This window comes from Corythoichthys intestinalis, chromosome 19 (assembly GCF_030265065.1).
Source record: "Corythoichthys intestinalis isolate RoL2023-P3 chromosome 19, ASM3026506v1, whole genome shotgun sequence".
NCBI classification, from domain to species: domain Eukaryota; kingdom Metazoa; phylum Chordata; class Actinopteri; order Syngnathiformes; family Syngnathidae; genus Corythoichthys; species Corythoichthys intestinalis.
Genome location: NC_080413.1, coordinates 25,066,338 through 25,079,420, shown reverse-complemented (window position 1 = coordinate 25,079,420; position 13,083 = coordinate 25,066,338). Strand labels below are relative to the sequence as shown.

General features: G+C 37.9%; 2 protein-coding genes across 7 annotated transcripts in view; one reads left to right on the top strand and one right to left on the bottom strand.

Annotated features, from left to right (window-relative positions):
- rgs6 (regulator of G protein signaling 6) overlaps positions 1 to 4,672 on the top strand; it is a 190,019-nt gene extending 185,347 nt beyond the window's left edge. For both annotated transcript variants that reach the window (XM_057822487.1, XM_057822486.1), the window contains exons 17-18: positions 1,357 to 1,410; positions 3,242 to 4,672. In XM_057822487.1, coding sequence (XP_057678470.1) covers positions 1,357 to 1,410; positions 3,242 to 3,292 — 105 coding nt within the window. In that variant the 3' untranslated portion in view covers positions 3,293 to 4,672. The remainder of the gene's footprint in view (positions 1 to 1,356; positions 1,411 to 3,241) is intronic.
- A 1,801-nt stretch (positions 4,673 to 6,473) lies between these two features.
- lama2 (laminin, alpha 2) overlaps positions 6,474 to 13,083 on the bottom strand; it is a 338,873-nt gene continuing 332,263 nt past the window's right edge. For 2 of the 5 annotated variants that reach the window (XM_057822981.1, XM_057822982.1), the window contains 8 exons: positions 12,908 to 13,003; positions 12,709 to 12,789; positions 12,536 to 12,613; positions 12,376 to 12,454; positions 10,898 to 11,029; positions 9,521 to 9,651; positions 7,594 to 7,813; positions 6,474 to 7,453 (listed from right to left, as the gene is read on the bottom strand). In XM_057822981.1, the coding sequence (XP_057678964.1) occupies positions 7,293 to 7,453; positions 7,594 to 7,813; positions 9,521 to 9,651; positions 10,898 to 11,029; positions 12,376 to 12,454; positions 12,536 to 12,613; positions 12,709 to 12,789; positions 12,908 to 13,003 (978 nt within the window). In that variant the 3' untranslated portion in view covers positions 6,474 to 7,292. The remainder of the gene's footprint in view (positions 7,454 to 7,593; positions 7,814 to 9,520; positions 9,652 to 10,897; positions 11,030 to 12,375; positions 12,455 to 12,535; positions 12,614 to 12,708; positions 12,790 to 12,907; positions 13,004 to 13,083) is intronic. The other 3 variants (XM_057822979.1, XM_057822983.1, XM_057822984.1) reach the window with 2 other exon arrangements.

Sequence of the window (13,083 nt, the reverse complement as noted above, 5' to 3'; positions counted from 1 at the left end):
ACTTTACTGCATACATTTTTTGATTTGGCTTGATTTTAATCTGTGCAAAGAAAAAACATTTACAGGGGAATTTTAGGGGTTAAATTCCAATACCATAATATTTAAATTTTGCAGTGGGCTTTTAAAATATTTTTCAATTATGATTAAAGAATGTGAATATGAGATACAGAGAATAAAAGGCTCCATATGCATAAAGGGAACATATAAATGTGAGAACATACCACTATCTATTTATTGTATTTAGCAATTAAGCCTAGGACCTAGGCTTTATGATTTAAGCATCCAATGTATCTAATACATCCACATCATCCCATAATAAGCAATCCAAATGGCAACAAGGGTTGAAAATACAATGGATAGCACGCTAGTCAGTTAGCTTGCTGTGTCTATAATTCTTGTGCTAGTGTTCGACTGCAATGTATATCTTTTTGTGGCTTTCCGGTAACTCGAGGTGCGAGTATTAGCGACCATCATTAAAGACACGCTAATTTTAACGAGATATTATCGTGTACTTGTTTCGATCCAAAAACTCCGTGTAGCATGCATCACTGAGTGTCACGAGACAGCTGTGAATGGCCACAGCCGGACTTTGTGGGGATTTTATGGGTGAAATACGGGAATATAACAAAGAGTCACGATGCGGAAGTCACGGACAAAAAGGAGTGGTTGAGATTTTTTTCCTCAAATATTTACCCTTTTAAAAGTCCCCCCCCCCCCCCCCAATTTTTCTTTGTTTGGATCGATTATTTATCATCTAAAATATCGGGGAAAATGCGACAGTAACAAAAAAATACATAACTAAGTGATAGCTATGAGGTACATATCCGTGACCTATTTACAGACCTTATTCATTGTGACGTAATTTGTTTAAAAGTTTAGAATATACAAGTGATTCATTTTGTAAAGTCGCATTTTTTAAAAACTAAATATTAGATATCAATCAATGATTCTAACCTAAAAATGATAGACATTTCGAATAATAAATATAATAACTTACCTTCTTTTTATGGCTGGGTTGAAACAAAAGTGGTTGCACACAATGCGCAGTGTCTGTAAACGGGGGTCTCCAGGGTAAAACGGACAAATTAAAAATACTCCGAGTGCATTATGCGCCATGAAACTGCTATGGCAGCATATAGACATATTGTTCTATCAAACACACCAGCTCTTTTGGCTTAAAATACTGCAGTTCATTTTAAAGAGGAGTGCAAGAGCAGAAACTGCTTTTTCAGCTTTGTGTGTGTTCCCACCATATGTATACACACACAGCTTCAAATTGGTCTTGCTATGTCTTCTGTGCTGTGACATTTGATCTGTAGCTGTGGTTCTCACCCTCACATTGATCACTTTCCACAGCTGGAGACAGAGCAGGGTCGACGGACCTCACTGGAGAAGTTCACCCGAAGTGTGGTGAGTTTTAGTTTAACTCAATGTAGACAACGACAACAAGAGAAAAAAAAAAAAAAAAAACACTTTTGATTGTTGTCATAAAATGCAGCAATAGATATTGATATTTCGAGTTCATGAATAAAAAAAAAAACAATAAAACCAACAACAAAACATACATTAATATATATACACTGTTTGTATGCTAAATAGAATTAAAATAGGTGTATTGTTTGTGGTAAAGCATGGAAAAATATGATACCATTCTTCCATTGTCTCTCATTAGTGTAGCTACAACTTAGTAAACCACTAGGATCCATTAATCTCTAATTGCATTGATATGTCCACACACAAACATGTAATTCTGCAGCTTTTTTTACACAAAGGAGAAAGCTGCTATTTTCTCCTGCAGTTTTGATAAATGAGCTTTCCATTGAACAATATAAGCCGTTTGTACATGTGTTATCATAATTGGACCCGCTTGTGGCATGAATATGAAAGTAGATATCCATAGAGTATATGTGTTAACACAGTAAATGTTCTGTGTACACACTTTCTGTAATCAAGCAGTTGATTTTACATTAACTTTCCCGCTAATCAGGGTTGAAAGTGGGCCAGAACGGTCAGGAACGCAGTTCCGGTATAAGATTCAGGACCGGAACGCAGTTCCGGTTTAAGATTCAGGGCCGGAATGCTGTCCGGTGCTTTGATTCCGAAAATATGACGGCAACTGTCAAAACGCTATTTAAAAAAAAAAAAAAAAATTCCAAGCTGCCACACATGCGTTTCATCTCCAAGAAGAAAACAATCTACCAACATCCGATTTACATACACAAGTGTTAACAACAAGCATAATAAAGGGCTTGTGTAGTGTAATCCGTTTCCAACTATATTTATTATTTATTTCATTCCACGGACGGCATGGAGGTTTCCCCAGCTGCTGCAGTTATCTGAGCACGCAGCAAAGCAAAACGCCTGGACTCATGTATCATTTCAATAGGCTGACATACTGATATGTCAGTTAGCTCTGATTGGTTCAAATGTGTGTGTTTTCTGAAACAGCCCGCCCCCCCCCCCCCCCCCAAAAAAAGCAAAAAAAAAAAAAAAAGTTTTTTGAATTGATGCGACAAAAAAAAGGCAATGCAACAGAAAATGGATCAAATATTTAAGAGCAAGGCAAGAATTAAGGAGGCTTATTTACCATTTTTAGTTGTATTTGCTCTGATGGGGAGGTTCAGAACATCTTAGCTGTCAATGTGCACTTTGGACTTACATTTATGTTAGGCTACTTCTTCATTTCCTTATGATATAAAAAAAGTCAATGTTTGCACGATCATCAAAATATATCCCATTTCACTCTCCATAATATAAGTCATTTGTACTTATTTTTCTGAATTTGATGTTACTTATATCTTTATTATTAAAAAAAAAAAAAACACAACAAAAAGTAAATGTTTACTTAACTTCAATTTTAATATGCATCCAATGTTGTAAAGTAGTTAAAATTTGGGATTACGTATGTGAGGAAATGAGAGAAAATAAAAATTAGGAGATGGAGGTTGGGGTTATTGCTGTTTTTGTTAACTTTTATTTTGCAAATCATTGAAAAAATACAATTTCGAATGAAAATCAGTTTTTGTATGTGTTATAGAAATAACTGACCAAAACAGTTTTCTTTGCATTTCAGTAGTTTTGACACCCCCCCCCCCCCCCCCCCCAAAAAAAAAAAAAAAAAAAAAATAGAAAATAAAATTTCTGGCTCCATGGCGACCTTCACGTCCCGGAATTCTGGCAAGAAATTCTAACCACTTTAACCCCTGCCGCTAATGTTCTTTCACGATATGTTGTCTACCAGGGCAAGTCACTGACTGGCAAACGCCTGACGGGCCTCATGCAGTCATCCTGAAGATATTTGGCCTACAAGCTGGACGTGTGCTACTCAACAAAGTTGCAGAAAGACCTTGGCGTACGCGTGCGCGGTATTGTGCTGGACTGGACCGCCATCGCGCTTCATAACTCTCTTCAGATGAGTTTAAAATAAGGCCGACAGCATGCAATAAATCATCTGAGGTGACTCCGGGACAACAGAGTGACAGTGCAGAACACAATACTAATAATATGAAAAAAAGTAAGTGGAATCTGTCCTTTCTCATGTTTGGCATCGAGCTTACAAAGCTGTCCATTTACTTTAATTGATGTAAAGAAAATGAACCTTGGCTGACAATTTAATGAGATTAATGCTGGGGTTAGACCTTCTATGGACGTGACTGAGCATCTGTCACCATGGCGATGGAAGATGGATAGCTGTGATTGACAGGGAAAATATTCATGATGACTGCCCACTCAAAGTGGATTCAGTGGAAGATTGCATAAACAGTGACGTTAAAATAAGGAAAAATACTACTTAATTAAGCTCTGTATGGTGATTGCTTTACAAAACAAGCTGTAATGCTAAAAATCACTTGTGCGTTGATATTTTCCAATGTATTAAAATCTTCCAAACATTCCACTTCATGCAGAAACAGCTTTAAATATAATGGGCAACTCTCCAACCATTCTTATGTGAAGAAGAGTATGATAATAAAAGAGGAATGCACAAGACGTTGACTTGGCCAATTATTGTGGAAATTTCATCACAAGAGATGGAAACACTGACAAGAGTATACTATCCAGTACATGTAACTCTACTTATTAATGCATAAGATACTGCAGTATTTTCAACTTCGTATTTTCTACTAACTCCAAAGGGAGAATAGAATGTTTAGGTGTGGGGAGGAGTTATTCAACAAGAGCTAGACTGAGACTCATTGCTGTTGCAGTACCGCCACCTACTGGAAATTAACCCAGATACATGCAGAAATTCAAAATGTACAGTCTTGGACGAAATTATTGTCACCCCTGGAATTTATCAAGAAACACACACCGTTTCTCTCAAATATTAACGCAGTTACAAATGTTTTCAGTATGAATGTGTTTATTTTTTCGATTTGCATTGGAAAAACACAAAAAAGCTGAAAAGAAAAGCCAAAATGTACACAATTTTACACAGAATGCAAAAAATGGGCTGGGCAAAATTGTTGGCACCCTCAACTCAATATTTGGTTGCGCATCCTTTAATAGAAATCAATCGCTTCCTATAACCATCAACAAGTTTCGTGCACCCCTCATATGGGATTTTGGACCACTCTTCTTTTGCGAACTGTTCCACTTCTCTCAGATTTCGGTGCCTTCTTGCAACAGCAATTTTGAGATCTCTTTACAGATGTTCCATAGGATTTAAATCACATTTATGACCACCTCAGAATTCTCCAGCGCTTTGTCTCCAACCATTTCTTGGTGCTATTATAGGTATGTTTTTGGTCATTGTCCTCTTGGATCACCCATGACCTCTGACGCAGACCCAGTTTTCTGACACTACACCCTACATTGCGGCCCAAAACATTTTGATAGTCTCCAGATTGACTCCTTGCACCAAGTGCCAGAGGCAGCTAAACTACCCCAAAACATCACTGGACCTCCACCATGTTTGACTATAGGCAGTGTTCTTTTCTTTGTAGGTTTCATTTTTTTCTGGCACTGGGTGCCTTGACAGTGTGCAAGGAGTCATGAAATATGGAGACTGAAGGGAATAGTTACCTTACTCGCACACACCATTTAATTGTTTGCATTACTCTAACACATTTAATGTGGTCAATCAGGGAATAGTACCATTTCTCATATGTACTGTAGGATTGTTTGTACTACTCTAAGACACCTAAAATAAATAGCACATCATAGTTTAATGAAAAGAAGCAGAATAGATTGACAACACCATCTTATCACAGACGCCCAACGTGTGCGTCATGAGCAAGATTGAAGCACCGACTCTTGCAATCAGTTCTCCAGATCACTCCAAGGACAAAGACCAGGGCGCTCTGTCCTAAAACAAGTTGCATCTCGTCCAGCCTGATAACAAGTTGATAGCGGAAGCTTGGGACGTCAAGACCAGCGTCGGTCGCTGTGGCAACCACGTCCGAGCCACGCACGTACCTAACCGCCCAAAACCGGCGACAGAGGGATTATCCCAAGACAACACTCAGCCACACCTTCAGCCCGGCCCACTCCACTGCAGCTGTAAAAAAGACCAGACGCTGAGATAAAAAAATGTTTGCTGCTCGGAAACATTTTCTATGTAGCCTTGTTTTGGATCCAGAATTGTCCCTCCGTCGTCTGTTTTTGCCTTGTTTTTTGACATTGTCGACAGATAAATTGTCAACCTGCTTTCGGTGAGCCTTCTTCAGACTTTTGGAACATGGAGTCAGTACAAAGGATTAAAAACGGGAGTGAACACGCGGAATGTCGGCCCTCCTGGTTGACTCGTGCGGAGGCGACATCAGCAGAGCGGCACTTCGTTCGGCTGTCGCTGTTTCCGTGCGGCTTGGCCGGAGGGGCTAATTCCTTCAAGACTGAATGTTTTGGGCTGGAATGTAGGGTGTAGTGTCAGAAAAACGGGTCTGCGTCAGAGGTCATGGGTGTTCCAACAGGACAATGACCAAAAAACACCTAAAATAGCTCTAAGAAATGGTTGCAGACAAAGCGCTGGAGAATTCTGAGGTGGCCATCGATGAGCCGGATCTAAATCATATTGAACACTATGAGAGATCTCAAAATTGCTGTTGCAAGAAGGCACCCTTCAAATCTGAGAGACCTGGAACAGTTCGCAAACGAAGAGCGGTCCAAAATTCCATCTGAGAGGTGCACGAAACTTGGTTACAGAAAGCGATTGTTTTCTGATTTTTTTTTTCAAAATGATGTGCAACCAAATAACGAGTTGAGGATGGCAAAAATTTTGTCTAGCCTCTTTTTTTTTTCTCTCCAAAATTGTGTCAATTTTGACTTTTTTCCTTAGCTGTTTTGTGTTTTTCCAATGCACATCAAGAAATGAACACATTCACACTGAAAACATTTATATTTGAATGAATTTCTGTGAGAAATGCTGTAAGATAATATTTTGATGAAATCATGAATACAAATCCATGCGTTTTTAGGGATAATTGATTATTTCTTTACATCGTATTGTTTTATTGTGTTTCTTTGGTTAAAAAATAATTTTGGCTCCCCCTTGTTCCAATTAGTTATTACACACATATTGTCAATGCATACTGTATATTCAAATCCATGTTTCTGATTAACAATTAACCTATAATCTGTTGGATTATACAAAATTAAATTTATTCCTCAAATTAATAACATGATGGCTGGCAACCACACTAACATGTATTTCTTATTAGTTAATAATAAGGTAAAGCTTTATTCAATTTTGTAGCACTTTTTGAGAACAGCACAGCACAAAAAAATAACCAACCTTATGTTCTAACAAGGGACCCAGAAAGGTGTAAGAAAAGGAAGATATTAACAATAAAAAAAAATTGCAAATGCAAAACAAATATAGGAAATTATGTGGGAATTACATTATGAACTAAAGACAGGAATAAGAAACAGCAAAGGGAAATCACACCAGCCAGATTTGAGTCTTTTTTGACCACCACATAATGTACTGTACTATTACCAGTCAGTGCAGTTGATTACAATTCTAATGAATATATGATGAACTTTTAGCATGTCTTAGCTGATTGTGTCTAGATTAAATAGTAATGACAATCATCATAATTCTTAGTATATCTGAACATTTGGATTTAAATCATCTTGAATTCACCAAGTGCTAATGTGGTGTAACCGATTAAGTGTCTTGCCTTTGTTGAACTTTGGAAATGTGCAAACATGTAAAAAAAAACAATGCTACATACTTTGATGGGTAGCTTTAATGTTGTGGTGAAATGGTGCGATCACATGAAAAGATATTATATTACACTTTGGTAAGAAGCCATTTCATATTTATTGACCAGAGTGCACAAAAGAGTTGTTTTTTACGCAGCGATGGCGGGACATGAGAGTGGTTGAACCCCTTTGACTTCCAGAGCCTTGTTGAAGTGCACCTCCATTGTCTTGGATGATTTGGTGATCTTCAGGTTCCTCATGCAACCTCTGAAGGATGTTCGGCTGGACAGAGCTGCCTGCCGAACGCCGTCTACACAACATGCACAGTGGGGGCTTAATACTGGATGTTTTAAACATGCATTCAACTTTTTGATGAAAAAAGTCTTTATAAGAACAAGGAGCACTGAGTACTTTTGTACCACTGAGTGTAAATGTGACTGAGCGTCATACCTGGGTAACCTCCGACGTAGATGGGATCATTGGTGTCACAAGTGTTGGAGCGTGCGTTGGGACTCTGGGCATTGCTCTGCTTGCCGTCCACCAGCAGTTCTACCTTGTGGCGAGCCTTGTTAGCGACAACTGCGTGCCACCGACCGTCACAGAAGCCATCGCCATCGGGCACGTGCATCGCCGTAATGCGTCCAGCGCCGTTGTCGACGTGGAAGAGCAGCTAGAAGAGGGAAAGGAGTGTGTTTTGTGGGTTTACATTACCATATTTGCACTGCAAATATATAATGTCAATCAGATTATTTTTTTCTTAAATCCAGTCCAATTTCGCCATCTTGTTTTGAGTGTTAAAGACTAGTTAACAAATTAATGCGTCAGATTATTCCATTAACTTAAAATAAATATTACTATTTGTCCTTATTAAGCCCATACATCTAAAAGTTTGTCATTTATTACCTAAATCAAGAAAAATGCTTTCAATGAACGTTTTGTACAATATCTATTCTTGAATTAAAAACATTTCTGACATTTCAAAGCCTATTCAAGATTAAATACACAAATTTATTGCTTAAAATAAGTCTGTTAAGCCTTAGATGCACATGTTACTGAACCCTACACTCTTCCGTAAGTGGGTGAAAAATGACCCATATTAGAACCAATGTGCTTTTATGCCATTTTGGTGAAGAATAATCACTTGTATATTAATTAGTATGATATTTAGGGCCACACAAGAATGATTTCATGCTTGAAATATCTTTATGATTCAATTAACATTTTTGACTCGACTGAATGGGAAAAGTCGCATAAAAGTGGACCATTTTCAAATTCGATCCATGTCACTTTCGTATGTGGTTAAAATCCCATTTTTCCAGAATGTGGCTGCGGTCCGAACTGTCAAGTCCCTCAAATTGGAATTCATGCAGCAATTAACATGCAAAGAGTGAGAGAGACAGGGTGCTACGGTAGTGATGCAGCTGTGCATTAGCGTTAGCGCCTAGCTTGAACGCGGCTTTTGGGGAAGGAGCGGGGTTAACAACAGTCATAAAAAAAATAAAATGGGTTGAGAATAAGCCTGACAATGCTCGGTTTTCTCTCTGCTCCAATGATCCTGCGCATGCGAGCCAGTTTGCTCAGCGCATCTCAGACTGCGAATTAGAGCGCATGCGTGATACTTGAATAGGCTCAATGGACAAAGGCAGTCTGAACGGGTATGACAAAAAAATGGAATTGTGCATTAGGACTTGCGGTATGAACCTAGCCATAGTTAGCTAGCTAGTTATGAAGTTGGTTCATTTTTTGATAAATAATAATAAAGAGTTCTGAAAGACACACACACAAAATACTACATGGACATAATACTTACAGTGCACGTATTAGCTCTTGCTGTGTAAAATAATCTTTTTAAAGGATGTCACTTTTTACATACCTAGTCTGTGTGGTCCACAGTAAATTTATTCCTGACAGCCAAAGTTAAGAATGAAAGATTCCCATTGGATTCCATAGAAAATGCATGTGGTTCATTTTTGACCCACTTGTGGAAGCTTAGGGTAGTAATACAAAAATGACAATTTCTTCAAATGTATAAAACGTTCATCAAAAATTTGAATGACATTATATCAAAACATGTTTTTTGTGGAATACCTGGAATATGAATTGATAACAATTTTTCATTCCAAAGATATTTCAAGAAAACAACCTCACCGGGTCATTTTTGACCCACTTATGCATCTAAGGGTTAAGCTTATTTTCAGCTAGCTAGTTTTCTTATTTCAAGAAATCTAAGTGGGTAAAATTTACTTGAAGCACTAGCAGATAATTTTCACTTATTTCAAGTCGATATACACCAAAAACAAAAGAATTTAACTAGTTTTAAGGAGGTATATTTTTGCAGTCTGTTTTTTTTTATATCATCTCAATTGATTCATCTTACTTGGCCCTGAACAATCTCGAGACCAAGCCCATCATTGCCCTGGTTACTGACGGCCAAAAGGACGCCGTTCAGTCTGCTGGTTCGGAACTCAAATGCAATGGAGACGTCGAGTCCTACTCTGTAGTTTGAAACTGAAAAGGCAAAGAATGCAGGTAAGGCGGGTAACAATTTTTAAAAAATGCAGTATGCAGAGTGCATTGAGATTCATCATGGAAAATTTGACATACACACACAAAATAATGTTGATATTGAAAGTGGACACAAGTAGACATGTACCGATCGATTGGGATGCCGATCGATCGGCCCGATGGATCAGGTCCGATCACGTCATTTTCAAAGTATCGGAATCGGCATAAAATTATCGGACATGCCTTTTTTAAATATATATATATATTAATTAAATCATTTTGTAATTGTATTTAATGTTACAGACATTATATGTTACACTCATCCAGAGTCTTTAGTTTAGGCTTAAGGTAGGGTTATCAAAATTATCCCGAGAACAGCGGTAATTAATTTTTAAAAAAATGTATCACGTTAAAATATTTAACGCAATTAATGCATGCGTTGCACGACCCTCTCACGCATTGTCACACTCAATCTGTAATGGCGCCGTTTTACCTATATAGAGAGCTAAAAGGCAGCGTAAAATGAGTAGAGTGAATTTGGGCAGCCTTTGGAGCCTTTTTTTAATTGACTAAAGCCTTACAATCCCTCTCCCTACGATTAGAAATATCGTGGGAAGCAATGTGGGGAAGCAAGGTAGTAATTGATCTTTTTCTTAACACCCTATGTTATTTCCCAACGCAGAGAAGATACATCAATTGGTAGTACTACGCACAGTCATGGTTGCACTTCCCATCATGCATTTGGGCATGGCTACAGTATCATTTACTGAAAGCACAACAAATACACTAGATGGCAATATTTAGTCACAATATACAAAGTCACATGTATCCTTTAAGAATTACAAGTCTTTCTATCCGTGGATCCCTCTCACAGAAAGAATGTTAATAATGTAAATGCCATCTTGAGGATTTATTGTCATAATAAACAAATACAGTACTTATGTACTGTATGTTGAATGTATATATTCGTCCGAGTTTTATTCATTTTTTTTCTTAATGCATTGCCAAAATGTATATGATTGGGAAAAATATTGGGGAATGATTGGAATTGAATCGGGAGCAAAAAAAAAGCAATCGGATCGGGAAATATCGGGATCGGCCGCTACTCAAACTAAAACGATCGGGATCGGATCGGGAGCAAAAAAAAAACATGATCGGAACAACACTAGACACAAGTGTTAAATCCTGCAACAACAACCGAAAAAAATACATGTAACCTGCCTGTACATGATGCTGAGTGTCATCTCACCTGCTTTCAAGAAGCCAGTTCCATCAAAATAAGTTCCTGCCTCAGTGGCAGCAAAGCATCTTCCGACCATGAGACTAGACGTTGGTGTCTCCATGTCGAGCTTAAAGTCTTCAGTAAGCGCTTCAGTACGACCTGGGAAAATACATCATAAATAAACATTCATAAACATTCATTTTCTGAACTGCTTATCTTCACGAGAGCAACAAAATGCTTTTAATCCTTTCGGGGACATTGGTCACTACAGTGGACAGTTAGCTTGTATTTCTGATCATGCCAGCAGAATTATAAAAACACTTCAGACAAGAATCCGAATAGCGTACCACACGAATGCTATTTTTAGACCGCAAAGCTGCGTGACGTCACCATCGTAAACCGGAAAGGGATTAACATAGCAGGGCACTCGCAAACAATCCATGCAAGTACTGCTTGTTTTCTCCCGGTAATCTTTCAAAAAAGAACATGCCGAGTAAACACTGCTGCTATGGAACTTGTACAAACGACTCTAGACATTACGACATATGGTGGTCCTACAGATGACAATCCTGATCCATTGCCTGCCATGAAGAGGTAAGCCATTTTGATATGTTTACTTATTTTTTAGCGTGGCGTTTTTACGTGCTGCTTCTTTCTGACCTGAACAAAACTTAAATTTTTTTTTATATATCACAACACTCATGTAGGCCTATTTTTCCTAAAATACGGATATTTAAATAAATTAGCCATGTTTGGCCTAGATCTTTTTGTAGTAAGCCTGATTATGCGTACAGGTAGGCGCAAGATTTAACAGCTTTACCTTTTCTGTTGTAAAGAAAAACAACCTTAGTAAGGGGGGAGTGTAAATAAATTAATAGAATTAAGATTTGTTATTAATAAATAAAATTAAAAGTGTTTGTTGGCTTTCACCGAGTAGCATTTTCGATCGCTACACAAAAACAACAATATAAATTACCACCAATAACGGTCGCAGAGAGATGTAAGACAACCAGAGGATATAAAATATAAGAATAACAGGGCATATGGTGGTAAAAGATAGCTTGTTGAAACAGTAGAATGTCATTGTCAGTGGCGTAATGGACACAAGAAAGAGGTATCGATAAAAAAGCTACCTTTGAATCAGGTCTGCACTTTTTCCCATCTTTTTCACCGCTCGCACTCAAGCTATCTCTTTACCTAAAAATTTTAATGTTCTTCCACATCTTTACCAGTGAATTTGGCACCAGGGATATAATTTTCGGACAGAATCGGTAAGTTTAGCTCAGTAAACAGCTCGTTCGTACACTATTTACATACATCTAGCATGAGGGACAAATGCGAGCTTGACCCTCCCTAGCAATAGTTGCTAACAAGATGAATATTAATTAGCAAAGGTGACGTGTTACTTGCGGTATGCTATTTAAGCCATCATTACTTTTGCATGGAAGGGTTACAAGGCAGTGGGAAAACATTTTAGAACCTTAAGAGTTAGAAATCATTATTACCTGGGGCAGTAACTTTTGTGCTAACAGGCCCTCCCACCATCTTCAAGCGACGGATGCAACCGTTGATACTCTGAAGAATCTAAAAGCAGAGATTAGAATGGATTTTATACATTTCTCATAAAAGATTGTTCATATTTATTTTTTTGGGAAGTTCCATTACCGGTCCAATCCTCTTGGTAGTATAGTTTTTCGGGAGACCACCAACATAAAGCATTCCCACCACATCTAACAGGTCAGCCTTAAAATTACAAACAAATGACCACAATGAATATCACAAGTTTATTTTTCTAACAAAATGAAGAATTTGGCCCTTAAAAAAATCTTAAAATTAACCTTTTTGGGGCTGATCATCTGTTTACTGTACCGTCCGTCCACCACCAGGAGAGCTCTCTGTTTATTACGTGCCACACGGATCTAAAAAAATAAATAAAATAATGGTTGCATGGATGATGGAAAAACTGCTAATGCTGATGACAACATAAAATATAATAATAATGAAGAAAAAAATCTATCAAATTTGTGTCTGTCGCACCTTATGCCAGTTGCCATCATTAATGGAAAAGGGGACGCATCCAGATGTATTGCCATGACCGAGGTCATAACCCAAGCACACCTGTCCGTCCTTGATCTGCACCGCAAGAGACGAAAAGAGTCAATAGTAATATTTGTGCAAACTCGGTAGCATTAAAAAAAAAAAAAAAAGTTTCA